Source organism: Rhinopithecus roxellana, chromosome 2 (genome assembly GCF_007565055.1).
Source record: "Rhinopithecus roxellana isolate Shanxi Qingling chromosome 2, ASM756505v1, whole genome shotgun sequence".
NCBI lineage: Eukaryota > Metazoa > Chordata > Mammalia > Primates > Cercopithecidae > Rhinopithecus > Rhinopithecus roxellana.
Genome location: NC_044550.1, coordinates 7,094,660 through 7,122,153, shown reverse-complemented (window position 1 = coordinate 7,122,153; position 27,494 = coordinate 7,094,660). Strand labels below are relative to the sequence as shown.

Here is a 27,494-nt window from a genome sequence, read left to right as displayed (position 1 = left end):
GACAAGGGCAGGTTTTCCACACAGGATTAAAGAATGAACAGAAGAAAGGCAGGTTCCATGAAATGGCAGATGTGATTTTTTTTTAAACACCAGCCAGCACAGTCATTGAGGGCTGGCCTTTTGAGGTTTCACATGAGTGGCATGCAGCACGTTTGCTGGTCTGTTCTTTGTGTCTGCATCCCAGAATCAAGGTGAAGGTGGGGCACTGCTGCAGTACAACTCAGCCTCCTGTGCTGGCTCCAGCATGGAGAGCGGTTCTATCTCCAGGAGCCAGAAAGCCGAACCAAACCAAAAAACAGCCAGAGTGCGAGGCTGTCTGCTGCTTGGCTTCCTGCCTTCTGTGCTGTCCTCTCCGTGTAGCGATCTCAGCCACTTTTCCTCAGTATCTACCTCCACCTGCTCATGCTCCTGCTGCTGGGGCCTGGCCTCAAGGCAGCAGTAAATCCAGCCAATGCGTGGTTCTGTGTTTCTCTCAAACATGAAGACTGCCTAGAGAAATAACATCCAGAAACAATATAAAGAAAGAAGCTAGGGCCGGGCACGGTGGCTCATGCCTGTAATCCCAGCACTTTGAGAGGCCGAGGCGGGCGGATCACGAGGTCAGGAGATCGAGACCATCCTGGCTAACACGGTGAAACCCCGTCTCTACTTAAAAATACAAAAAATTACCGGGCGCAGTGGTGGGCACCTGTAGTCCCAGCTACTCGGGAGGCTGAGGCAGGAGAATGGCGTGAACCCAGGAAGCGGAGCTTGTAGTGAGCGGAGATCGGGCCACTGCACTCCAGCCTGGGCGACAGAGCGAGACTCCGTGTCAAAAACAAAACAAAACAAAACAAAACAAAAAAACCCCAAAAAACTAGCAGAGTGAAACACAACCTGGATTTTACCGCCTTCCAGCCTTCTCTTCAAGAGAGATTTCAGTGGGTTATATGAAACTTAACTTTAATCATTTCTTTCATCCTTTCTGTAGCCTGTACTGCTTCTAAAAAGGGAAAGAAAGAATGACAGAAAAGTAGTTGGAGAGAAAACAAGACAGAGGCAGAGAGGGAGAGAAAGAAGCTATGGACTAGATAATCCACAAATAACATAATTGCCCCTTGAAAAACTGGAAGTCATAACACATGCCTTGAGGAAGAAGGTGGTGTAATGTTGGGACAGTGGTGTGAGAGAGGGGCAAGTTGTTATGCAGGGCAAGGGTGAGCAGAGGAGGAGGTGAGCAGAGAAGTAGGGTGATCAGGGGAGGAAGGTGAGCAGGGGAGGTGAGCAGGGGAGGTGAGCAGGGGAGGAGGGTGAACAGAGGAGGTGAGCGGAAGAGGTGAGCAGGAGAGGACAGTGAGCAGGGGAGAAGGTGAGCAGGGGAGGAGGTGAGCAGGGGAGGAGGTGAGAAGGGGAGGAGATGAGAAGGGGAGGAGGTGAGAAGAGGTGAGCAGGAGAGAAGGATGAGCAGGAGAGGATGTTGAGCAGGAGAGGAGGTGAACAGGGGAGAAGGTGACCAGGGGAGGAGGTAAGAAGGGGAGGAGGTGAGCAGAAGAGGTGAGCAGGAGAGAAGGATGAGCAGGAGAGGAGGTTGAGCAGGGGAGGAGGTAAGCAGGGGAGAAGGTGAGCAGGGGAGGAGTTGAGAAGGGGAGAAGGTGAGCAGGGGAGGAGGTGAGAAGGGGAAGAGGTGAGCAGAAGAGGTGAGCAGGGGAGGAGGGTGAGCAGAGGAGGATGTGAGAAAGGGAGGAGGTGAACAGGGAAGGAGGTGAACAGAGGAGCAGGTGAGCATGGGAGGAGGATGAGCAGGGAAGGAGGGTGAGCAGGGAAGGAGGGTGAGCAGGGGAGGAGGGCAAGCAGGAGAGGAGTGTGAGCAGGGGAGGAGGGAGAGCAGGGGAGAAAGGTGAATAGAGGAGGAGGGTGAGCACAAAGTGGGGTTGGTGGGGAGGCGAGCAGAGGGTGAAGGCAACAAAGCCAGGGTCTGGAGCACTAGCCTACCAGACCTGCTGTGGGGCCCTAGCACCTCACAATTTTTTGCACGAAATCACCACTTTGCAGGGCCCTGTAACTCAGCTTCAGCCTGGACCCTGGGGGCAGACTTGTCATACTCTTATAGATGTACTTCAAAGCATCCAAGTATATGCCACTCTGTTGCCTGGGGGCTCCCAGTGAGCAATAGCTGTGAGCCTGATACTTAATGGAAATTTGCCCAGGCATAGAAGGAACAGGCGGAGAGAGAACAAGAGAAGCAGATGAGGCAGAGGCAATCTAACCTGGACATAATGCAGAGTGGGAATCTTGGGGGCTGGACAGGCCAGAGTGGAGGAGTGTCTTGGCTGGCAGATGTATCCTCCCCCCTGCCTCTCTGTCAGGCCTTAACAAGGGGAGATCCTCTCATCTAAGAGCCTGGAAGCATTCTGGGTACAGGCCAGAGGTGCCTCCTTTGTGCACACAAGCCTTTAAAACAGCCTGGATTTATTGTGGCTCTTAAGTGGCCCAGGCTAATGGCTTGGCATGGATAATGTCTTGGTTTAATTGGTTATTGTGAAAGCTGCTTGTTTCTACTGTGGAATCTCTTGTCCCTGCCTTTGGAGCAATCCCTCACAGGCTCCCTGAATCAATACAGCCCTCACTCAGGGCTGGCCAGTTTGCTTTGGAGGCGGCGCCCGCAGTGGGGAAAGAGGCCCTCCCACAGGATTGCTCAGATCCCTGGCGGACGCTGGGCTCTGAGGCAGATGGCCTGCTTCTGGTGACTGACGGTTCGCATGTGTAGATGTGCATGGGCTACAGACACCATTATTGATGACCTACTCTTGAGGGTGTCATTTGCAAGGAAAAGTTAGAGGAGTGCAGATAGAGCTGTACAAGGGGGTCTGGGCACAGTGGCTTATGCCTGTAATCCCAGCACTTTGGGAAGCTGAAGTGGGAAGTTTGCTTGAGTTCAGGATTTCAAGAACAGCCTGAGCAACAAGGCAAGACCTTGTCCCTACAAAAAATTTTAAAAGTAGCCAGGTGCAGTGGCATGAGCCTGTAGTCCCAGCTTCTTGGGAGGCTGGGGTGGGAGGATTGCTTGAGCACAGAGGTCAAGGCTGCAGTGAGCTATGATCACGCCACCTGCACTCCAGCCTGGGCTGCAGAGCAAGCAAGGTCTCTAAAAATATTTGGAAAAAAGAACTGTAAAAGGAAGTCAGAAACTGTCTCCCTTCTCACAGAAGCAAAGCAAGCTGATCAAAGCAACAGGTGGATTCACCTAGAGCCAGACCAGGCCACTGAGGTGGGGAAATCCCAGTAGAAAGGACAACTTCTGCAAAGGAAGTTGACATTCAGGTTTCTGAGAACAAAGAGGCCAGATGATCCGCATCCTTACTATAGCATTTCTTTCCAGGGTCACGATATTTCTCTTAAGTCTTCCCAACTCTTTTGACCTTAAATATATTTTCTTCATTTTCTTTTTTAAGGTGTGTGAAATATCCTAACCTTTGTGATTCAAAAGCAGCCTGTCTGGAATTGGTTTTAGAGCTGAGCACACTGTGTTGTGGTTACATGTTTACAGGTCACCCCCCAACACCCATGGACCATTAGCCCACTGGCAGTTTAAGGCAGTGACAGGGACTTACTTGTCTTGTGCTCCAGACCTGATATGGTTCCTGGCAGCCTAATGTGTCTCACTGATGTTGAATGAATGTTCCCAGGAAGAGGAAGCAGAGGAAAACTTTGAACTGTAAAACCATGTCTTACTGATTTGTATATTATTGTTCTGTCCTCTTACATATCTGTATCATATAAATAACCAAAATGAGATCATGTGCAAGGAATTCAGAAAATCAAGCTGTGTGAAGTATAAGTTGCAGAATATTTTTAAGGGGAATCTGCTGGAGAAATTCTCAAGTTATAACACTCAAAATGGTAACACAAGACAAAGCCTGATTAGCCTTTCAGGCAGGCTTGCTTCTTCTATCATCTGATACAAAACTCTATTTGAGATTTGCCATATGTGATGAGTCCTGTGTGGTTTTAGATTATACTCATTTCCCAGGAGTTGTTGGATGATTGACTGAGATCTCTTTAACTCCCACCTTGGTTGTTGTCTTCTCCTTTTTTCTGTTATGCTTTCCTATGTCATGAACATCTTTAGTACAATGATACCAGTTGCCACTTTGCGGGTAGGAGTGTTAAGTTTAAGTGTGGTGAGGTTACTGAATCCTTCACTGCTGGGCTGGATTCTTCCCCAGGTACTAGTGAAAGGACAAGCTGTCTGAGCCAGCAGTCTCCAACACGGAGTTTATACACCCCAGGCCCAATGAACCACTGGGACCAAAAAAAATACACTACACTATGAGTACTTAGCTGTATGCTAAGATAGATTAACACAGGATTTTTTTTTTTTTTTTTTTTTTTTTGAGACGGAGTCTCGCTCTGTCGCCCAGGCTGGAGTGCGGTGGCCGGATCTCCGCTCACTGCAAGCTCCGCCTCCCGGGTTTACGCCATTCTCCTGTCTCAGCCTCCTGAGTAGCTGGGACTACAGGCGCCCGCCACCTCGCCCGGCTAGTTTTTTGTATTTTTTAGTAGAGATGGGGTTTCACTGTAACACAGGATTTTATGTATTTTTAAATTTGATGTGTATTTTCTAATGCGATATATTAACATACCAATAATAGAGATATGTAATTTATAAATATGCATGCTCAATGTTTTGACTGGTAGACTATTCTGGCAAACATGTTTACGGCCTCTGCTCTAAGCATGGGTGTGTCCTGATGAGCCGTTTATCTTTCCCCAGGGTTTATGTCCAAGTGGAAGGGAGAAAAAAGTCAGGTTCCTCCCACCTCTGTGCTGCAGCTTTGTGTCTCTCCTGGGTGATGGAGAAATGGCGAGCTTAAGACTGTGGAAGTAGTGTGTTCTGTGGTCCCACTGTCTTTAAAATGGCACTTGGTACTTTCTGTCCAAAACAGGGCTCCTCCAAGCCAGTCTAGACTTTTTCCCCACTAGGGAGAATTCTTTACCGTGAGCTTTTGAGATCGTTGCTGAAGAAACAAAAAACTGAGCCTGATTCTTGGGCTGACTCCAATGAAGAGTTTGCACTCAAAATGCCGTGTTGGATTTCCTGACTTCAAGGTCATGGCCAATAGGCAGTTTGGGTTTTTTTGTTTTCAATGTCCTGCCTGCCAAGAAAACTGATAATGCTCTTCATATCCTCTGGCAGTCTATGTTGATTGTAGGAATGGGGTGTGGATTATACATTGTTGGGTACAATTACCTCCTGGAATACAATGCATCTTCTTTTAGACATCCCAGGGAGATAATTTCGACATAATGAAGATCTATAGTAATCAGATAATTACTATCGATTGCTCTTTAGACGTCTTGATTAGGTAATTAGGGCGTATGGAAAGAAGCTGGAACTGATTGGCATGACTGTAATCTCAAAGATTTCTAATTATGTTTCTTTTCTTCTAATGGCTTATAAACAAACATCATTTTAGCTTTAGAATTTGTCAGGTGCCAGGTTCACTGGGAACATCAGCTTTCTCTATTATGCTAACTAGACACCAAACATGATCAACATAAGCTCATTATGCCTTCCTGCTGAAGCAGAAGAAACTGCAATTAACCCTCACTTTTCTTCTCCACTTCCACATGGCTGGATTCTTGTCGTGGAGTGGGGTGTCGTGGAGTGGGGTGTCATGGAGTGGGGTGTGCCACGTTCTGTGAGGAGCATGTGTGACTCAGGGCTGGATGGGTCTGTGTGGCCTACGGGAGACCCTCGGAGCCTGCTGAGCTCAGGCACAGCAGACTAGGGGGACAATGACACAACACATGTGTCAAGGTGTCTGGCTGACTGTGGCTGGGGGCTGGCTGACTGCTCGGGCTCCTGTCACAAGCCATAGCTACTCATCAGCCAGCAACATTAAGTAGCAGGTCAGTACTCTCAGGCAGCTCGACCATACACTTGTCTATGTCAGTGTGTTATTGCCTCATCTCTTCCATTAGATACTAATTAGAGGACGCCCTGTCTGAAACCACATTCCACATTATCCTAATATTTTTTTACACCTTTGAGCAGCTTGCACAGTTCAGAATAGTGGCCTCACCCAAAGATGACAGATATTAAGAACCACTAACGCAACATCTTGAAATCAGCTGTTTGCATGTAATCAATGATGGTGGTAACCACCACACTTACTGCTCTACAAGTGCATGGGTTAGAATTCATGCAACAAATGCAAGGTGGATGCATTTTTCTGAATATGAGGCAATCTGGTTCCCATGCCTGAAATCCTCCACTGCGACCCACCTGTGCTTGGTGAGTACAAATACGTAGGAAATTTGTGATCCGTTTTAAAATAAGGGTCCCCAATCCATGCATGTTACAGTCTGAATGAACACCTGCGTTCCTGAACTCTCTGCTTTCTATTGAAATACCACCAAAGAAAAAATTATATTTTGCTTTGATTTTTTCCTAAAATCCATATATTCCTGGACCCTTATTTTAAAACAGGTCACAAATTTCCTACGTATTTGTACCATTAAAACTTTTAAGGCATGAGAGGAGTAACGTGCATAGGGATGGTTCAGGCTGTTTGGATAATTCAGCTGCAGTTGGAAATGCTTCATTAACTCCCATTAACTAGCCTGAGAAATGGAAGCATATATAGAATTTGTCTTTATGTTATATCTGTATAGTATAAGAAAATTATGTAGCAAATTTTTCATCAGTCACAATTCTCGAGAAATAAAGTATTCTTTTGAAAATGTAATTGGAGTAACTGTTCAGTTCAATATTTGGTGTTTAAAAAAACCTTCCTAATCTGTATCAGAATATTTTCCTTTAATATATAATTAGCATATTCTAAATTGTTTTAATAATTGGGAATTATGCAATACATCATTTTAAGCAAAATTTTTATGTTTTTATTTCTGTACTTGAAAAAACTACAAGAGATTGAACTAAATGCCTAAAACAGGTTCTAATTTTTTATTTGTTGGTTGCTTTTATCAAGTCTAAGGAATAAGTATCTCTTCTAGTTATTTGTCCCTTTCTGTAAAAGTTGATTGAAAATCTACCTTCTTATCAGTTCGTCTACATTTCTATCTATTTTTTCTTTAATTGATGGCTCTCTGGTTTTGAGTTCTGATGTTATTCCCCTGACTTGATTACATCCCCCACTCATCAGTGGGTAAAGGGTAAACTGTACTGAAATTACTCCACAACAGTGTGATGTAGACTCTGCCAAAACCTAGTTTGTTATTAGGGTCTGGTCTCATACAAAATGGGAGGGGTTTTAATTAGAGGGTCTCAAGGCTGCAAAAGTGGGTGTTCACGGTGTTGCGCAAGTTCCGTCTGCCATTCAGGAGGCAGTAAAGAAACGTGTTCAATGAGAGAGCTGACAGAAGTGATGCAATTCAATAACGTGCTTTGGGTTTGGGGCATGTCATTATAGGAAGTTTTACATCTTGAGAGACAGATGGGAGGACAGCTCCTAGAAGAACCTAAGGCTCTTCATTTTAAAGGCAGCACCCACAACCTGCGCCTGTCAATTCACGATATCGCCCATTCCCTCTGGAAGAGCAAATTGCTGGCTAAATATCAGGTAAGGTTCCCAAGTCGAACAAAAGGTCTGGAGACATCTCTAAGAAAAAGGTCTAAAATTATATGGATATAGGAAATCCCCTTCCTTGAAATTAATCATATGTCATTACTTGTTTCTCCAAAATAGTTTGGGGTTATTTAGGATTTTTGAGAAATATAGACACATTTGAAGGAATGCTTTTTAAAAATTCCTCCTTTAAATAAATGTACTATCATTGTTTTATTTTTAATAAATGAAAGGCTTCCAAATCCATCATTTCAATTCATTTTCATACTAAATGTTCACATCAATGGGTAAAAACAGCTTCAAATGCATTCACAGAAACAAACAGAAGGACATTTTTATTCCATGGGACACAAATTAGGCTTCAGCCTTCCTAGGCCAGTACCCTTACATTGAAAAATTAGAGGGAGCCCTACTTTGGAGAACTGAAATAGCATGTAAAAGTAAAACCCAAACAGGATATTATTAAATAACAGACAAGAAAATACGGATCCCAAGTGTCATTTGTATATACCTGGGGGAAAAAATCACAAGACCCTCAAGGAATTTTCCCCTCCTCCATCCGTCAGCCTGTGCTCTGAGAAAACCTCTTTGATGGGATTGCAAGCCTCATATACAGTCCTAGGAGCGGCAGACATATTTAGAGAGCTGTGAATCCATGTTGATTTTTATGCAAATTCAACCCAAACCCCAGCATTGCCGCTGAACTGGTAGCTATTTCCTGATGTAAGTCAATGAACATACTGGAAGACTGAAGGGAAGACATTCTGGCTCCATTCTCACTCTCATTGGTCAAGTTCCTGCACATGAATGATGGGAAACAAGCCTACTGGTTTGTTAACAATCGTGAGCTTTGATGGAGGTTGCATGCCAGACTCTATGCACAGCTCAGTCCTTGATGGAGACAGAAGGCTTCTGACTTACTCAGTACACCTCTTCCTTTGCTTTCTTCTTTCCTCTGTGTTGCAATTGCCATAAAATTCTACAAATCTCCCCATTTTAGAAGTAATTTCCTTTATACAATTATAAGAAAATACTATTTTAATGATAATGATAATATGATATTAATTAAAGCTAAGCCTGGCTGAATGCTTACCATCTGCTGGACACTCTCTTCATACATTGGTTTATCTCATTTAACCCCAGCAGACCTATGAATGAGAAACTCTTTGTTTACTCTTTTGCAGGTAGGAAAACTGAGCAATGGAAAGATTAAGTAACTTGCCCCAGGTTATCAAGTAAACGAAATAAGGAGTTCTCATTTGTACTGGATTTGGCTCCGAAGCCACCGCTTTTTACCGCCATGCTCTCCCATTTTTTATGTGGCAACCTTTTCTTTCCTTTATTGAAAACAGATTCTAGGACAGGCTCTGTAAGGTGGTCTAGACTTTTAGAAAATTAAAGCCTGTTAGATGCTTGGTGCCAAGAACTTCTCTGTGGCAGCTAATTGAGTTTGAAGTTTCCAACTGCAGTGGGTTTTGGCTTCCCCTGTCCTGGGCAGAGAAGGATGTAAGCATGAAAGGGAGCAGCATCAGTGCAGTATCCTTTAGACTTTCTTTGCTTTTCTCCAGAATGTCACAACAGGGATTCTTTTAATGAGCAATGACTGGTGTGTGCAAGTTTTATTTTGGGAATTGTATAAACTCTTTTTTTTTTTTTTTTTTTTTTTAATCATTTACAATGGCTCTTGTTGTAAATTAGAGACATGTGACAGACTGGTTAGGTACATGGATTCTGGAGGCTGACTCCTTAGGTTCAAATCTCAACCCTGCTACTTACTTGCTGTGTGATTCAGGGTAAGTTATTGAACCTCTCTGGGCCTCAAGTTTTTCATGTGATAAGGGGCCAGGATGTACTTAAACATGGGGCTGTTGTGAGGATTAAATGAGGCCATAGGGGTGATACTGAGAGTTATTTTGGGTATTAGTCCTTCAATTGTGGTTAACACTTTTACATCCTTTAGGAAATTCCTTTTTACCATGTCTGGAGTGGGTCTCAAAGAAACCTGCACTGCACCTTCACCCTGGAAAGATTTAGCCTGAACACAGTGGAGCTGGTTTGCAAACTCTGTGTGCGGCAGGTAGAAGGAGAAGGGCAGATCTTCCAGCTCAACTGCACCGTGTCAGAGGTAAGCAGATCCTGTCTGTCTGAAATCAGGGGAGAGGGCGACCCTCAGGAGGAGAGAGGGTGTGGGCTAAAAGGGTATCTCAATATAGGCCATATAGAAGTCCTCAAAAGCATTCTATAGATCCTATTTGTTAACAGAATAATATTTTTAATGAGCAAGGGAAGCTAGCTGTAGAAAAAATATATATTAAGGGATCCTTTTTGAAAAACAAGTCTTAATTTTTATGACATGAATTTTAAGAATTATGTTCTAACTTTTAAAAACAGATCTGAATTTCAAGTAAAGGTTTAATTTAAGGAGCGTGCACATGGAGTAGCTTCTCCCCATGCATCCCTTAGTGTGTCATGTCCCCCATCCTCCATCTGTCTCTCCTCCCTTTCTGCTACTTTCTCAGCAACTCTCCTCCCTTTCCCCTAATCACGTGCTGCTGGGTGGAGTGGAAGAAGGGAGAGGGGCTTCTCTGCTCCCTTTTTCTTCTTCTCTCTTTTTTTCTCCATTCAAAGGAAGAAAGGAGAAATCTCTTGATCTCCTTTCTCATATATCATTCTCTAAATATAAAAAGAGATACACTTTCCTCCGGGGTGGGGGAAATATGCCAGAAATAGAGTAGAATCTCCATATTTCCCCCGCCCCCCGGCCGTGGCCATCAGCTTTGCCTTCCTTTGCTGTGATCTTCACACACTTAGGCTGGCCATTTCCCTCTGTCCATATTACAGAAATAATAGCGATCACTGCTATTTAAAACTTCTTCTTAAGGAAAGAGTAAGAACCCACGACCTTCCTTATCTGTTACCTTGGATCCAAAGCCTTGAAAAGTGATAACCCTTCACATGGGAGGAACAAAGGGAAGAGAAGAAGCCAAATGGGCAGAAGGCAGCCTCTTTGGGGCCTCATGGAGCTCAAGCCCCGTGCTGCGTGCTAAGCCACAAAGCACAAGATTGTCATATGTGAAAACGACAGTGGGCCAGTATATGATTTAAAATACTACCTCTCCCTCGTTGTGTCATGCACAGTGACGAATGAAATATCAGCATGTTCAGCTTGTCTTGCTCCACATGTATTTAAAGACCATCTTCCTTAGCAAACCGAGAGGGGAGAAAAGCGTGTCAGCTTTCACGACACTCCATTCTTCTTTCCCACAACCTGCCGAGGTGCGGTCATCATTTCCTCCTGTAGTTTCATGAGACTTTTGACTCATAAACAACTTTAGTCACAGCCCCCGGTGACATTCATAAGGAATGATCTCGGTGTCAGGGTGCCATGGCAACCGCCAGGCCTTCGGATGCGCAGCCCTATCTCCCAGGCACACAGAATCACCCCTGCTGGCTCGGGAGGGTGTTTTCACTTTCCAGGCCCAGCAGGTCTGCAAAGTTCAATAACCACTCAGCTCCAGGGACAACAAAGGCTGTGGAATTTTGGAGGGGGGTGAGGAGGTCTGGTCCTTTGATGCTTGCTTTCTGTTCCGCATGAACATTGGCTGTGTGTTAAAAAGGTGGATCAGATGCAGCCACAAATGAAAGAGAGCTGCTCTGTGCTCTCCCCCACCAGGGCTGCCACCTCCCTTCAGAAAAAGGACAGTTTTGCATAGTGTGATCACAATTTAAGGGCTTGCTTTCTTGTGGCAACAGAGAGGAAAGATTACTTCTTTTGCAACGTGGCCTCAGTCTGCTCAAAGAGACCAGCCTTCAGTCATGTCGGAGGCATTTGCCCATGTGTGACAGACAAGCATATTTAACTGAGGGCGGGGAAGAAGTCAGCGGAGTCAAGATGACTTTGGGGATTAAGGGGCACTCTGTGGCTTTTCCTTCTGGGTCACTGAATCCCACTGTTGTGCTTAGCATTTGAATGCGGATGCTGGGTGCGCAGAGGAGGGAGTGTGGATGGGGGTACCGACGTTGGAGAGGAAGCCTCTGCACTGAAGAACAATGGACTCTGGAGAGTTCTGCGACCCAGATCCTCATCAAAACCTCCAAGAAAGGGTACAAGATGATTGACAAACCGTAAACAAGTAGAGAAAAGGCTCCATTTGTGGTTTCTTTCTTCTGAACAGGGCTCCTTCCTAGGGTCACAGGGCAAGATGGCAGTGAGGCTGGGGTTCCCATTCCAATGTCCCATCTCTCAGGAATGAGCTGACTTGCCAGAAATATGCTGCCCCTCCCTCCAGCCACCCACCACCCAAAGCACTCACCAGCTGTCATTTATATAGCCACACAGCCCTTGGCCTGTCCTGTCAAGACAGAGGACCTGTTGCCCACCCCAGAGACCAGGCTGTGCGTGACATCTACTCTGATTATTTCAAGGGCCAGCCAGTTGTCTCTGGGTGATTTAGCCTGGGATTCCTTAACTAGAGACAAAGGCTTTAATTTCACAGAGATGAAGTTTAAGAAGGAAAATGTCTGGAAGACTAACTGTATTGGCACAAACAAATGTCCAAATGTAAAAGATGATAAAAGATTTTTTTTTTCTTTTTTTTGTTTGTTTCATAGAAAAGTGCAGAGAGAGTAACCAGGAAGCTACTCATTATCTCCAAAAGAAAACATGGTACAGAGGACAGACAAATTTATAGTTTTTTTCACATCTGTTTGGTTTCAGTTACAGGCAGACATCCATCATGGGAAATTCCCATGACAGTTCCATGGAGATAGGGCCAATTACTTAATCCTTTCTTGCCTCAGTTTCCCCATGTGTAAATTGGTATAGAATATTATCTTGGGCCTGTGTGGGAATTAAATGGGAGAACGTTAGTAAGTGTTCTAAACAGAACTTGGCCCAGAGCACATGCTTAATCTATGTTCACCATTTTCACTGGTGCCATTAATGCCATAAGAATAACAGGGCTTTTGAGTCAACTATGCTACTTCAATCTGTGGGGTCTGTCATCAATTGAGGTTTCAGATTTTCTTTCTATCAAAATAAGCACAAAAATAAAACTCAGATCCTATATAAATAAATAAATGAAAACTAAATGTAAATAAACAAAGATTAGCTCCCAGAGAAAAGAAGGTAGCATGTATCCCCAAGTTAGTTTATCACAACATTGCTTTAGTTGAAGGCTCTGAACCCTGAAAAAAGGTGCAGTTTTAGGAGGCAGTATTAGTCATCTACTTTTATTTATTTATTTATTTTTTTGAGATGGAGTCTTGCTCTAGGCTGGAGTGCAGTGGCATGATCTCGGCTCACTGCAACCTCCGCCTCCTGGGTTCAAGCAATTCTCCTGCCTCAGTCTCCCAAGTAGCTGGGATTCCAGGCATGTGCCACCACACCCGGCTCATTTTTGTGTTGATAGTAGAGACAGGGTTTCACCACGTTGGCCAGGCTGGTCTCAAACTCCTGATCTCAGGTCATCCACCCACCTCGGCCTCCCAAAGTGCTGGGTTTATAGGTGTGAGCCACCGTACTCGTCCTCATCTACTTTAATAATAGATTTATAGGCAATAAAAGCAATTATAATTTTTATATTTGCTAGATCTTATAACCTCAAGTCGTGATGCATAGCACTTTTGTATGCACAAATAATATTTAAAATAAATGTACAAAGTAATATCACTCTGCTACAGCCAGTTCATCCGTTTACATCTTCTGCTTTCCATAACCTGCTCAAAAGGACCATTGGGAAAATCTAGTTTTTCTAAGTGACTTTAGGAAAAGTCCAAATGTCAGAATAAAAAGTTGTTTCAGGACTGTGGAGTCCTGAATATGTGTGTCATCACCCATAGCAGCTGTTTGACTAATGTTGAAAAATCATATGTTTACATAAGGGAATCATAACATCAAAGACTGATGGTACCGATATTATAAATGATTATTGAGATAAGCATTCTGTGACCGTGAACTCTACTTTTACCTAGAAGTAAAGGAAGAACTAATAGCAACTAAAATTACTAGATGAAATGTAAATGTATAAATGTATTTTACTTTTACCTTCAAGGCTGTTGTCAGCCATTTGATAAGAGAGACGAAGAAATGACGCCCTATTGAGCTTGTTTCATCTACACAGAAATAAATAGGCTGAGTAGCCAGGGAGAGAAAGCTCAGGACTTTAATGCCTACAAGAAATGCTGATGGTTATTTATCCACAAGAAAATGGGGACAACATGAATATGTGAGCAGGCCCTCCCAAGATCCATGCCTATCTTCAACCGGCCTCTCATTTTAGGATTTAACTTCCACACTTAGTTGGAAGGCAGCTCTATGGGTGGGCTCCTATCAGGCGCTGGCTTCATCTTCTTTCTGTACTAAGGACAAATATTTTCTCTCATTTCAACAAACATTAATTGAGTAGCCTGTGTGTGTGGGGCACAGTGTTATCATAGAGGTCTGACGATGACATACTCTCACCAATAAGGAATGTGAGAAATAAAAGGCAGTAACCTACAGATACAGCCAATGCGCACAGAGCAGACTGTGAGGAGCACAGAGGAGCTGGGAGGTGCCAAGGAGACCTCCAGGCCTGACGCCTAGGGTAGGCTTGCCCCAGGGAGCCCCAGGGCACAGGACTTTTGAACCAGGCTTTGAGGACTTTGCCAGACAGAGATCAAAGAAAGGGCAGAATAACTGTTAGAGGTTCATCCTTAGAAATGGCAGAAGAAATAATGAGTGGTGCTCAGACTCTAAGGAGCATATGAGTCAGGTCAAGTCATGGCAAGGACGGAGCAACCTGAGATCAGATAATGAAGTGGCGGAAACACAAGTGGACAGCCCTACTCCGTGTCCGGCTGCACTCTGCACTTCACATGGTCACCTTGCAGGCTCATACCAGCCAACCAGGAAGGTCATACAAAGATCTCTCACTGGGCCAGGTGTAGTGGCTCACACCTGTAATCCCAGGACTTTGGGAGGCTGAGCTAGGAGGATCACTTGAGCCCAGGAGTTTGAGATCAGCCTGGACAACACAGTAAGACCCCATCTCTTAAAAAATGCAAATTAGCCCAGTGTGATGGTGCACACTGATAGTCTCAGCTATTTGGGAGACTGAGGTGGGAGGATCGCTTGAACCCAAGAATTCAAGGCTGCAGTGAGCTATGATCACACCACAGCACTCCAACCTGGGTGACAAAGAAGTGTTAAATGCCCCTCCTACCACATGAAGACCCTGTCTCTAAATATATATATATATATATATATATATATAAATATATATACACACACACACACTTCATTGCTTAAGAGTTGGACTTCATGTGGTAGGAGGGGCATTTAACACTTCTTAATGAGAGAATAAGAGGGGGAGAGACAGAAATATTGCTGTTCATCAGTGTGACACTTTAGGAAGGTCAGTTGGGCAGAAGTGTGGAATGGATCACAAGTAAGCAGCAGGGAGGTACTGAGGCCAACAGTACAAAGACTCTCTGGGGACACAAGACAGCACTACAAAACAAGGCCCTCCCTTGTGCAGACTTTAACCTTCCACTGCCACCCAGGGATGATCAAGGTGCTGGTGTATTAAGGAATATGGCAGGTCTCCTTTTAGGCCCTATTGTCATTATCCAGAAAAGAAGCAAGCAGGACCATGATGTGGGCGATGACACTAAACTGTGGAAGTAGCATGTGATTTTTTCTTTGAAACCAGAGAGTTCCCTGATTGCTCTTACAGAATGTACGACAGGGGTGTGGCGCACCTGTTTGGTCGCCGCACAGCGCAAACCCCTTGCAGGAGGGTGAGCACACAGATGGGCAGGAGCAGGAACTGGGGTGAGCACTTTTGGGCTCTGGCCCCACAGCAGCATCTAAGGGTGGGTATCTGTGACTTCTGAAGCCCAAGTGGGCATGTGTTACAGTGTGCTCCTTTAGCTTTGCCATCTGCAGATGGCTTGTGTGTTAATCAACTCAATGGGCCCTCTGCATTATTGCAAGGGCAGGGGGCCAGTGTGACAGCCTTCTGCATCCTGAGCTCTTGCCCAGTGTCCTGAAAGAATCGGATCACATGTGGGCTTGAAAGATGAGTGCAAGGTTTTATTGAGTGGTGGAGGTGGTTCTCAGCAGGATGGGTGGGGAGCCAGGAGGGGAGACAGAGTAGGAAGGTGATCTTCCCCTAGAGTCAGGCCACCCAGCAGCCAGACTCTTCTCCAACTGCCCCCGCTGAACTCCCCTTAGCATCCAGAAATCCCTCCTCTTCTCTCTTTCTCTGCTATGTCGTTCCACTATTGCTGCTCTGCTGGTCTGTGTGCCTCCTCATCTCCTTACTTGTGGGTCTCATCTGGAGCTTGGGGTTTGGGGTTTATATAGGGGCAGGATAGGGGGCATGGTGGGCCAAAAGGCAATGTTTTGGGCACGAAAACAGAAATGCCTGTCCTCATTTAGGGCTTCAGGTCTTTAGGCTTGAGGGTGGGGCCTTTGCTGGGAACCGCTGTCTTCTACTTAGTACTTCCCTGTCTCCTGTCCGTTATTATCTTCACTTCCACACTCCACTCCATCTAAACATCATTCTATGCCTAATAAAGGCATTGGTGCATTTAGTCCAGATGTCCTGAACAAAAATCCTTTGATAAACATGACACATGCCCTCAGATCACTTATGGTCACCTTTCTTTAAGCCCTATTCCCCTAGAGGTCAGGAGCCCTCTTTCCTCGTTGCCTTGGAAAGAGCCCTGTGCCTGATGGGGGAAAGAGCTGTGGGTCAAGATCCTCATTCAGAGCCTCCGACTCCCATCTGTTCATGCCACAGTCTTTTAAATCCTGGTATGTGCTGGAGCTAACACAAAAGAGCCAGTGGAATGCTTGGAGCCTCGGTTTGCCAAGCTTTGGGTTTTGCAGACAAACATCATGATCATAGCCAACACCACTGTGTATACCATGGCAAAAGAATTCAAATGCCCTCCACACCCCTGGATTGACCCTGTTCCATGGGATTGCATAAGCCTAGAAGTGAGTACTTGCTGCTGATCCCAGAACGTGGAACACACTGCTAGTCAACACTGGCACACAGGCAATTGCAACCCCACCGCCTGCAGTGCCAGCGCATTCATGGCTGGGGAGGCCACTGACGCAGTGCAGGGCAGCATTTGGGGGGCTCTGGGTGATGGTGGTGTTGAGCCCTTGAGCTGAGTGCTCAGCAGGAACCAAACACTTCATGATGGCTGAAACTGGGTGTGGCCGGTTCATCCTCCGGCAACTAGTAAGGCACACCAACAAGTTACCTGCTTTAAAAGGAGAGAGATGGCATTTATAGTAGATTAAGTAGATTTTCTTTTATTGCTTTAATAGTTCCCAGGCAACATTTGCTTTTGCTTTTCCAACCAGCAGAAGTGATCAGAAAATGATTAGAATTTCTCCTGCAGATGAAATTCAGATTTTGCATTTGTGCTGTTTTATGAGCTGAGACTATCTTAAGAGCCAATTTATGGTTTTCTCTACTAAAATTAGATTTTAAAAAAATAAGGATATACAGCAATTGGAGGATGCCATTAACGACTTGCCTTAAGGCAATAATATACTGTGTTTACCATTTTCTTTTTTAAAAAATTAGCCTTAAGTTGATATCATTTAGAGGAGAGCTGTGTTCCATTTCATTCAACAAAAGCAGAACTGAGAAATCTTCTGTGGAGTTTAGACGGAGAACTACTGGGGCATTTGCCCAGGACATTCCCCTCAAGGTCAGGCTGTTTCCAGAAGCCTTGAATCTCAGATCTATTCATTCCCAAAGCACTGCCCTTTTGAACATTTTCCTCTCCTGAAATTTAAACCTTTAGGAGCTCTGATATTCCCTCTCTTCTCTCTCAGCCTGGAGAATCCCATTAGTAAAGCTGTTATCGAATCACACCAGAGCTTTCCATCCAGCCCAGTCCTCACCAAACAGCCATAAATCTGCGGCTATGCAAAGTTAGCTCAAAATATATGTACCTCTTTCTCAGAGCCAGGTTACATCTAGTGAGGCACAACTTTCAGGCTAAGAAGAAGCCATTCTTCTGAAGAAGAATAACAGCCCTCATTCTTTTCTTATTGCTCAAAGCAAGGCATTATGTTGATTGGTTCAATAGAGATTGCTTTTGTCTTCAGAAATAATGCTGTGTTGTTCCTGTCCCTGAACTACAGGAACCTACTGGCATCGATTTGCCGCTGCTGGATCCTGCGAACACCATCACCACGGTCACGGGGCCCAGTGCTTTCAGCATCCCTCTCCCTATCCGGCAGAAGCTCTGTAGCAGCCTGGATGCCCCCCAGACAAGAGGCCATGACTGGAGGATGCTGGCCCATAAGCTGAACCTGGACAGGTGGGTATGGTCAGGCCCCAAGGCTAGCTTCTTTCTGTTAGTGCTCTCCAGGACCAATAACTATTAGACGTAGGGTAGCATTCATTTTTTTTTTTTTCCATCCACACATCTATTTAGTTTTTCATTTTGCAAATATGCATTAAGCTCCGTCCTTGTACCTTGCACTGCGGGCTTGCAAAGAGTGCTAAGAGACATTCTGAGCTTATTTGGCATTGGTAAGTATCAAGTTTCATGATCCACTTTGCAAAGCTGGTGGGCTAATTCTCCAAATCATACAACCATTCACTACCGTAATTATTGCTCCTCCTCTGCAGTTGAGCGAGACCTAATGTTTGATGAATAACTAGCAAGCTAACACCGCCTTGAGATTAAGTTATAGACTTCTGGAGCCTCTACTTTGTGGAATGTCACCGTCACTACCAAACAAAACATGTGACATGACCTGTCAAAGATTATCCAAGCCTGGACTAGAAAGAAAACATAAGTGTCTTGATTTCCTATTTAGAATATGACCCATAGACATCTCATCTCTTAAATTATCTTACTCAGACCTGAGGTTCACAAAGTTCAACATCACGTCTCCTGTCTGGGGCTGATCTAATTAAGCATGGGCTAGTTATTTAGGATGGCTCACTGTCAGCCACAATGGGACCTGGATACTTAAAGACAAGTAGAGAGACAGAAAAGTTTAGCTGAGGAAAAATAGATATGTAAGTCACACCGTTGAGCACATTTTCTCTTTCCCAATTACAGGTACTTGAATTACTTTGCCACCAAATCCAGCCCAACTGGCGTAATCCTGGATCTTTGGGAAGCACAGAACTTCCCAGATGGAAACCTGAGCATGCTGGCAGCTGTCTTGGAAGAAATGGGAAGACATGAAACAGTGGTGTCCTTAGCAGCAGAAGGGCAGTATTAACCACCATCCTAGAAGGGGAAATGAAGGACAAAAATGCACAGGGAGTCTGTGGCCGTCCAGGGGAATCACAGTGGAGGAGGAAATCCAGACGAGACCAATGCGCTTCACAGGCAAGACTGCAGCAGGAGCCAGAAGGAAAACAGATACAACTGCCAATGTACATGCCCACTTTACTCAGACATCATCACGGGAGTTAAGAAAAATTGTGTAAATTTGCACCTTGAATTTAGCTATCAACCTAATTTTCCTATTAGTTGGGCTGTATGCTGTGTGGTACAGGATCTTACAGTTTCCTAGGAAACGCTTTTTATTGCTATCCAGATATATGGATAAACTTTCTTAACAAACCCAATTTCTACAAATGTTGTTTACATCAAATTGGACAGGGATGCAGACACTGTCCATGGCTCGTTCTATTTTTGTTCAAATCATTTGAAGTTGAAGCTGTGGACGGTTTGTTGTGTCTATTTCAGATTAGTAATTTACAGAGAAATCAGACTTTTGCTACAAATCGTGTGCATCAAGTGTCTCAGATAATCCTCCCATCAGTGTTCTGTTTCTAGAACTTGTAGAACCAGTGTTACTGTTTGTATCAGGGAAGTGGAGAATCTAAGTGTAAAAAAGAAATAACTAAGACTCCTATTCCTTGGAGGGACCCTTCTGGTGCCCTTTGGGAATAAAGCTGTAGCATTGCAGGGAAGACAGTGATTCATGTTTAACCCCACAAACAAGCATTTTTTCACAACGTGTGTTTGTAATATGCAATATGAAGTGTTTTTTTTAAAAAAGGTATTATTATTATTATTGATAAGTATTTACAGGTATTCTAGTAAAAGGATTTTTTTTAACTTCTATTTTTGTTAGTGGTACTGTTAGTATTTGGGTATTGACTAGACCTGCCCCACCTTTTCACCTATCAAGGTGGGTGTGGTCATCAGTTTAATTCAACATGCATAGCTTCCTTGACCTTTTACCTTTCTTTCCCTTATTCTGCCCCAGAAAGGTGATAAATGCTCACTGGCTTTGTCAGTCTGTTCCTTCAGCTTGCTCAGGCAGGGTCTTTCTCCTCTGAGTCTTATGATGAGATGTGTTCTCTATGAACTTCTCTTACTATTGCCATTGTGTGGCCCCACGTCAACTCCCCATGGTGCTCTACTTTAGAGGCAGTGTGGTTGGAGGAATGGACTCTGAACTGGAGATCAGGAAACCAGTTCTCATGTGGGTCTGTCACTGTCTCGTTGTGCCACCTTGAGAAAGTCATTTAACCACACTGGACCTCAGTGTCCTCACTAGAAAGTGAAGGGGTGGGATTAGATCATCTCCACATTCTGAAATGCTCAACTTCCACCATGATGCCTCCGGTCTCACTCATCTGTCTGAAGACCACAATGGACTCTGACCTAGATCATTCAAAATAATCAGCTGGTCTTTTGCCCACGCTATGTTATGCCTTTCAAATAGTTCTGACATGGAAGATGATTATTCTAACCTGCATTATGTTTGTTTGGCTTGAGTCGCTCTGCATCCTATTGCATTATGCTGTTCACTGAGAGATGACATCCCTTTATTATCATTTTCTTAGCCTCTCTTGGGACCCCCCTGCCCCCAGTCTTCCTGACTGGTTGCAAATTCTGTTTTACTATTGTCTTGGCATCTTGATATCTAGACCACTCCTACAAGTTTATCTGGCAGTAGGAACTTGGTGCATTTTTTCTACACCCCCCAACCCCCACCCAACCCCACCCTGAATCTTTGCTGTCATAATATTCAGTAGCATTTATAAAGCCTGTCTAATTAGCTCTTTAAAAACTGTTGTCCTGCAGAATGTTAGTCAACACACTACTTTGTGGAAACTAACTATTATGTTTCCTTGGGACCATCACAAGCTCTTTAACACAAGGACTCAATTCATTCAGCAGGTGGGGATTAAAGAATCAAAGCCCAGTAGCAAAATCAAAACTAAACAAGCAGACATGTGTATGAATCAGAACCTTTAGAACATGACTGTGGTTTACTTTTAGGCTGGAGGCACACAAGTTGCTGAACAGATTTGAATTATACATGTTCTTCCATCCTTCCATGTTTCTGCTCCTATTTTGATAGCATCTTGATATTGATGCCTCTGCCATCCTCATCCCCGAGGAACTGCTGATACCTTGCTATGGAGTCTCTTTCATGCTTTTTATTCCTTATCTTCTGTTTTGGACATATATTCTATAAAACCTCTCTCAGTCCACCCCCGCATTAGGATTTCCATATTTAAAATATTTGTACACTGACTGGGGAAGGGAGAGATTGCACTAGTAAACAAGTTCAGTGGACAATGTTTGTAGCAAATTAAAAATCAAATATATATACCCACAGTTATACACATACATTTTTTAAAAGGAGGAGGAGGAAAGAGAGCTATTGTCCACTCCTACATTTTGAAATAAACTTGTCAAGATTACTCATTAATACTGGGGTTGTGGAATCATCTAGGGAACTCAAGAACTAGAATTAACTGAATGCTGAAACTTCTATGCCTAGTGAAAATGAGAGGGGAGCAGCTATGTAGCTATGAAGATGAATCAATTCCATAACTGTTACTAAAATCTTTGACTAAAAAGTCACCAACAACACAGAAATACTGAACACAAACAGGAACTGTTTTACTAAAGTCATTGAGAACCCTTGGGGTTCACTTCAGATGCTTGTTTTTTGGTTCAACCTCCCACCACCAGACAAAGGAAAAGCGACTGATTTCTTGTGTGTGGTACTCATCTGCCAGTCATAGAACTCTTAATGTTTCCTATCAAGTGAATGACAACTTCCATACATACACTATTTATACCAAATAATTTTCACTACAAATTCTGATTTCCTTCTCCTTTGGAGTAAAGTAATAGCTGTTAGATTGCTTTCAAACTTAGAAGGTCCGGATATAACAGTTCATTTCATAGGAAGCCACTTCATCAACTATTCTGATACGTCCTGCTTCTTTCTACGCCGCTGGAGAGGCAAGTTTGGCTGGCTTCATTTGGATAGAAAAAACTATCATTTGTACATGCTGCCATCTAGTGGTGTACAACACAATCTAACCTGAGTTTAATATTCACGAGAATGTGTCTGACAAAAGGAATGAAAAGTTGTAAAGTTCAAGGACCTTTATGACAAACAGATGTGGGAAAATTTTCGCTTCAAATTTATAATTTTCTTATTCTCACTTGTTTTTCATTTGCATCACCCATCTCAAAATTAGGTCACTGTGAGCCTAGTACATCAACTCATTCCTACACAACACATCTTAAGTTGCCTCTTGTAACAGAGCTATGTAAAATCTATATAAAACAGTCTTTGCAGAGTTGTCATTTTTATCATTTATGGTTTTCATTGGGGTTTGTATACTTTAAATCGCCTTAATATTTATCTTTGGAAATGTAAGAAGTATCTGCTTAGAAAGAAATAACTCTTACATATGCAAATGGAATACTATGTCTGGGGAAGAGAAAATTGGGGTTGTTAATCAAAGGGAAGAAAGCAGTTTATTTTCTCCTGAATTTGAGAATCCAAAGGCAGAGGTTCCATCCTGTTTTTATTTTCTTCTTATCACACTCATTCAAGTTTCCTTAATGTATCTGGAAGGAATAGAAAAGTTGGATTCAGAATTGACAACTGGCGTGGTGATGACAAACCTGTGTAACACCAAGGTACTCACAGCTAACAGCTGTTTCACAAACAGCATCTTCCAAATGAATAGTCGTCAGCTGTGCTACGCAGAAAACCCCCCATCCTGCTGTGAGCAAGTTCGGGTCTTCAAAAACTGGACAACAACTTTTTGGGTGAGGTGTTCAATATCAAACTGCATAATCAGCCATTTTCATGTATACTATTTTATAGATTTAAATCTCTCAACTATCAAAAAGTAGAGCAATTTTTAGGAGAAAAAAATCGTGGGGACTGAGTTCAGGACACTCTGAAATTGTGCGACCAGTGATTTTTTTAAAGGTATTTTTTCCTACAAGTAAGATATCTGAAAAGTGAATTTTTGAGGGTGGAATCAAGACTTTTCACTTCTCCTGGAGAAGAGCAACAAGGCTCTTATCTCATGTGTCCTTCTGTGTATCTCTGTCAGCATTACAGCAGCTGTGCTCTTGGTCTGCTTCCTCCTCTGTAATCCACGGATGCAGAATGGAGTTAATAAGATGATTACCATCTCCCCAGAATTCACAGGTCTCTGCCTCTATAAGGTCTGCCCCTATGGGGCCAGGAAAATATAAACCTATATAAGGACCTGCAAGAGAGCGTAAAGAAGGTAGAAAAGGTTTACTTGTTGGGTTTTCAAGCCTTCAAGTTGAATGAGTCTTAGCTTTTGCTTGGCAGTTGTTCTGGACAAGTCATCAGTTTCATGTGGAGAACTCAGTGCAAGCCCAAGGCTAACGAACGAGAGGGGGCCCATGGAAACACAGCTGAAATGAAATGGGGCTTCATCCATCTTCTTTGAGAATGGAGGAGCTTTTGTGAAGCAGAACATCATTGCTCAAGATAATGGTTGATAAGCATTAGATTTTATAGATCTAATAAGGAAAATATTTTATCTCAAGTTAACAAAACTTTATCTTTCGAGTGCCTCATAGGACCAACTGTTACTCTTTGGTTTTTATTTTTCTTTTTGTATTATTTTTATATATTCTTTAATCTTGCTGAGCTAATGTTGACTGAAATCTTTAGAACTTTGCCTCTGTGCAATGAAGTAATGTTTCTCTACCCTAAGAGATCTATTTGTATAATCTCTGGCTGTAATGATCACTTTGGAAGATTTCCTTTGCATCTCTATTTCTTTTTAATGGAATAAGGCATAAGGGGGAATAAATATATTGTAACCAATGTTATGTAAACCCATATCCATACAGGCCAAGGAAGCCAAATGAAGTCATTAATATTTCCAGAATTCTAGTGTGAAAAACCTATTATTTTCGAAAGGTGAGGAGATGACTTTGTGTAGCACTGGGTGGGTTTTCTCTGCAGACTAAGTCTAGCAATGAGCTTCCAGATCCTTTAGTTTTATCAGCCTTGTGCTTACACCATTTTCATAAATGCTACTTTAACAGCCTGTCTTCATAAGAGTTCATGGTTCCTAGGTTTTCCTGTCACCTCATTGTATTGATCTGTGGTAGGCTATTAACGGGCTCATTCAACAAATGTAATGTGTGCCTCAGACCTATTTAGCATGGTTGGGGGCATCAGCAGGACAAAGCAACAGGTAGTCTGCAAGTGTACTGGCACACCAAGCCCAGCAATTATTAGCAGCTCTTCATAAGCCTGCTGTCTACTCAGACGCTTGCCTACTGAAGGGACCTGTCCAGTGAGCTTCTGGAATCCCAGGTTGGGAATCTCTGCAGAGTATCATGAGAGTTGTGGCCCAACTAGCTTCTAAGTAGAAACAAGGAAGCTGCCCTGCGATATCGTCAGCTGCCCACCTACCATAGTGTTTGCTACTGAATACCAGCCTTTTAACATACCATTTCAGATCTGTCCTTCAACAAAAATATAAATTGCAAATCATATAATTTAAGGGTCTCTTACAAATATACCTAAGTTGTGTGTCATTTTTAAGTTCCAAAGGCCTACTGGACTAAGTACTATGAGACCAGCTGTAGAAGCTGATGGCACTGATCCGGGGTGGAATAACCATCAGTACCAGTGTTTAGAAGATGAACTGTAGGCAGGTTTTGCTGATCAACAGCCTAAGGATGGATGGGCTCTCTTCTGGCCTCTGATCCTGAGCACACGGAGGCAGCATCAGAGAATTGGGACCTGAGCTATATAGGTTCTCAATGTGAAACCTATTTAGAGTGACATATAAGAGCAAGAAAGCTATAGCTGGTATAAAATACCTTTGCCTTCTTTTCTATTCTGAAAGTAATGAATGGTATCTGTACATGTAGGGGTAAAAACTCAGATGTTTATTCCTCCAGGCCATGGATAAAAAAAAGTACAGCAGTCAGAACACGTGGGAACAAGTGATTTGCATTCTCTTCTTCATGCTTTCCTAGACCTGCTACTGGTAGTGCGGCCCTCGCCCTCCAGACATAATGCATTGAGCCCAGTTTCAGGGAACATCACTGTGTGTGTGTGATGTCACGATGTTATATGTGTTGAGTTTAATGTTGAGCTGAAGCAAGTTGGTGACCTTCCTCTTTGTGCTTTGTAAAGAAGACACCAATGTTTGTCAGAGAAAATTCCCCAGCAGTCATGTTGAAGAGGCAGTGTCATCCACCTGCTGTCCCCTTTGGAACAGTTCAACTGCAGAAAGGTCGGACTGAGGTTTTGTGCTTTGTCATTTTTCTTTTTTAAACAAAACATGACAACCTTGGCTTTTCTGATATGGAACACTTTTGTTGTTGTGGAGTTCCCTCTTGCTGTATCTTCTATGCAATTCCTTTTCTAAAAAATCCCCGGCGGAGGCAGAGTGCCCTTCGGACATCTGTCCGGCGCCTTGCTGAGTGGTGGAGGTGAGGGATACCAGCTCCGGGTGTGCCTCTTTTCTCTCCCTGGCTGCCAATCCCGATTTTTCCTGCAGTCCCCTTCGTTTGTAAATTGCCTGCATTTATTCTGTCAGCCAACATGTACAAAATGTAAGAAAGAATTTTTAAACAGGTAATAAATTATATTTATAAGCAACAAAGTGCTGCCTCCTTCACTTTATAACAAGGTTCTCCTGCGTGTTCAGAGTCGCCACGTGTTTCTTCAGTGGGACAGAAAGGCTCTGGGTCCTGCGTGGATGGTGATCACAACCTCCTGCAGGCACAGGATGAGGTTCTAGAATGTTGCTACTAAAAAATCAGCTCCACACTGGAATCACCAGAGGGGCCTTAAGAAATAATGCCAGGGTCACACCTCCAGAGATTCTGATGGAAGTGGTCTAGGGGTAGCCTGAGTCTTGGGCGTTAAAAACTCCTGGGTGGTACTAATGAGCAGTTAAGAGTGAGAAACAATGTCTAGAACTTCTACAGAATTCCCTGGGGCGGGAGTTTCTAAATAGAGTGTCAAGCCCTGCCCCCAGAGATCCGATTTTAAATGAAGTTTGCAAACAACTATACTAATAGGTAGGAAATGAAAGGTGAGCAACTACCAGAGGAGTTCAGCTTGGTACAGGACTGCTGGCCACTGCCTTAGGGCGAGCAAGCTAAGGGCTCCAGCTATGAGGTGGGAAGCAGCTGTGAGTTTGAGGACTAGAAGCAAAGGCAGCCCTGTCCTCTATGAGAGAATGACCTGGAGATGCTTCCTTAGATGGACTGCCACCTGCCCCCATCCCTCCCCTCAGCCTCGGTGGCAGAAGGGTGTAAGCCATTGCCCAGCACTGAGAAACTGGTCCATGCCATGGACTGGAAGAAAGTGACATAAAACAATCGATGCTGGGATCACGAATTCAAATGTTTCTTCAAGGCTAAGGAAGTAATGGAAATACATAAACTGGAACCTGGGTAAAAATCAAAGGGAGAAATAAGGGCTGCAGCTGAGCTAGAGAATTCAAATTCCATATAAAAGAATGAAAATACAATGAAAACAATAAAACACTAACAAAAACTGTCCTTTACATAGAAAACCCATGGTGGCAAAGGCTCAGCCCTGTTACCAGACCGCTAATCCCTAATTAGAAGCTTTGGTAGCTGAGATTCCTGATGAGAAGGCCTTACCTAGGATGGCATGCATGCATTTTCAAAGACTATTCACTGAGGGCCCAACCTAAGCCCCTGTCTTTGAGTGGAGGTCCCTGGAGAGTTCTGAAGCTTGGCCTCCCTCTGTTCCCGTCTCTCAGTACCAGCATACGGATGCCAAGCAAAGAACCTTCAGCAGCCCCAGAGATTCTCACAGCTAAGCTCAGATCAGAACCTAAGGTAGAAATTAGGAATCACTTTGCAGAGACAAAGCTTCTGAGAGCGTGGTCATCTGTACCTTGCTGCTGTGACCAGATAGAGACAACAAGCTTGCAGCTTACAAAATGACCAATGCCAAGAAAATAACCTTTTTTCCTCAGCTGAGATTTACTGTCAGTATGCCTGTGAGTTCTGTGAAGTTTAACTTGAGCCCATGACACACAGAAGTGGGGTGCACAGAAGGTGGGAGAGATGTACCAATAGCAAATCTCAGCTGGTTTTAAATGTTGCTCATTGTAGATCCTGCTAAACTAATGGCAGGAAGAAAAAGCAGCACTGGCCGGGCACAGTGGCTCACGCCTGTAATCCCAGGACTTTGGAAGGCTAAGATGGGGAGATCACTTGAGTCCTGGAGTTTGGGACCAGCCTAGGAAACATAGCGAGGCCTCGTCTCTACTAAACATAAAATTAGTCAGCCATGGTGGTGCATGCCTGTAGTCCCAGCTACTTGGGAGGCTGAGATGGGAAAGTCACATGAGCCCAGGAGATCGAGACTGCAGTGAGCTATGATCATGCCACTGCACTCCAGCCTGGGTAAGACAGAGTGAGGCCTTGTCAAAAAAAAAAAAAGAAGGAAAGAAAGAGAAAGAATGAAAAAGAAGAAAGAAAGAGAGAAGAGGAGAGGAGGGGAGGGGGAGGGGAGCAGAGGGGAGGGAGGGGAGAGAGGGATGGAGGGTAGAAGGTGGAGGGAGCTGAGGGAAGGGATGAAGAGCCGAGGGAAGGGAGGGGAGGGGATTTTTTTTAGTCTTT

The 27,494-nt window shown here is 43.9% G+C and overlaps 1 protein-coding gene across 1 annotated transcript in view; it reads left to right on the top strand.

Annotated features, from left to right (window-relative positions):
• Positions 1-25,492, top strand: part of UNC5C (unc-5 netrin receptor C) — a 382,951-nt gene extending 357,459 nt beyond the window's left edge. The window contains exons 14-17 of the mRNA XM_010385580.2: positions 7,416-7,565; positions 9,532-9,696; positions 17,728-17,906; positions 18,660-25,492. Coding sequence (XP_010383882.1) covers positions 7,416-7,565; positions 9,532-9,696; positions 17,728-17,906; positions 18,660-18,825 — 660 coding nt within the window. The 3' untranslated portion in view covers positions 18,826-25,492. The remainder of the gene's footprint in view (positions 1-7,415; positions 7,566-9,531; positions 9,697-17,727; positions 17,907-18,659) is intronic.
• Positions 25,493-27,494: the final 2,002 nt, after the last annotated feature.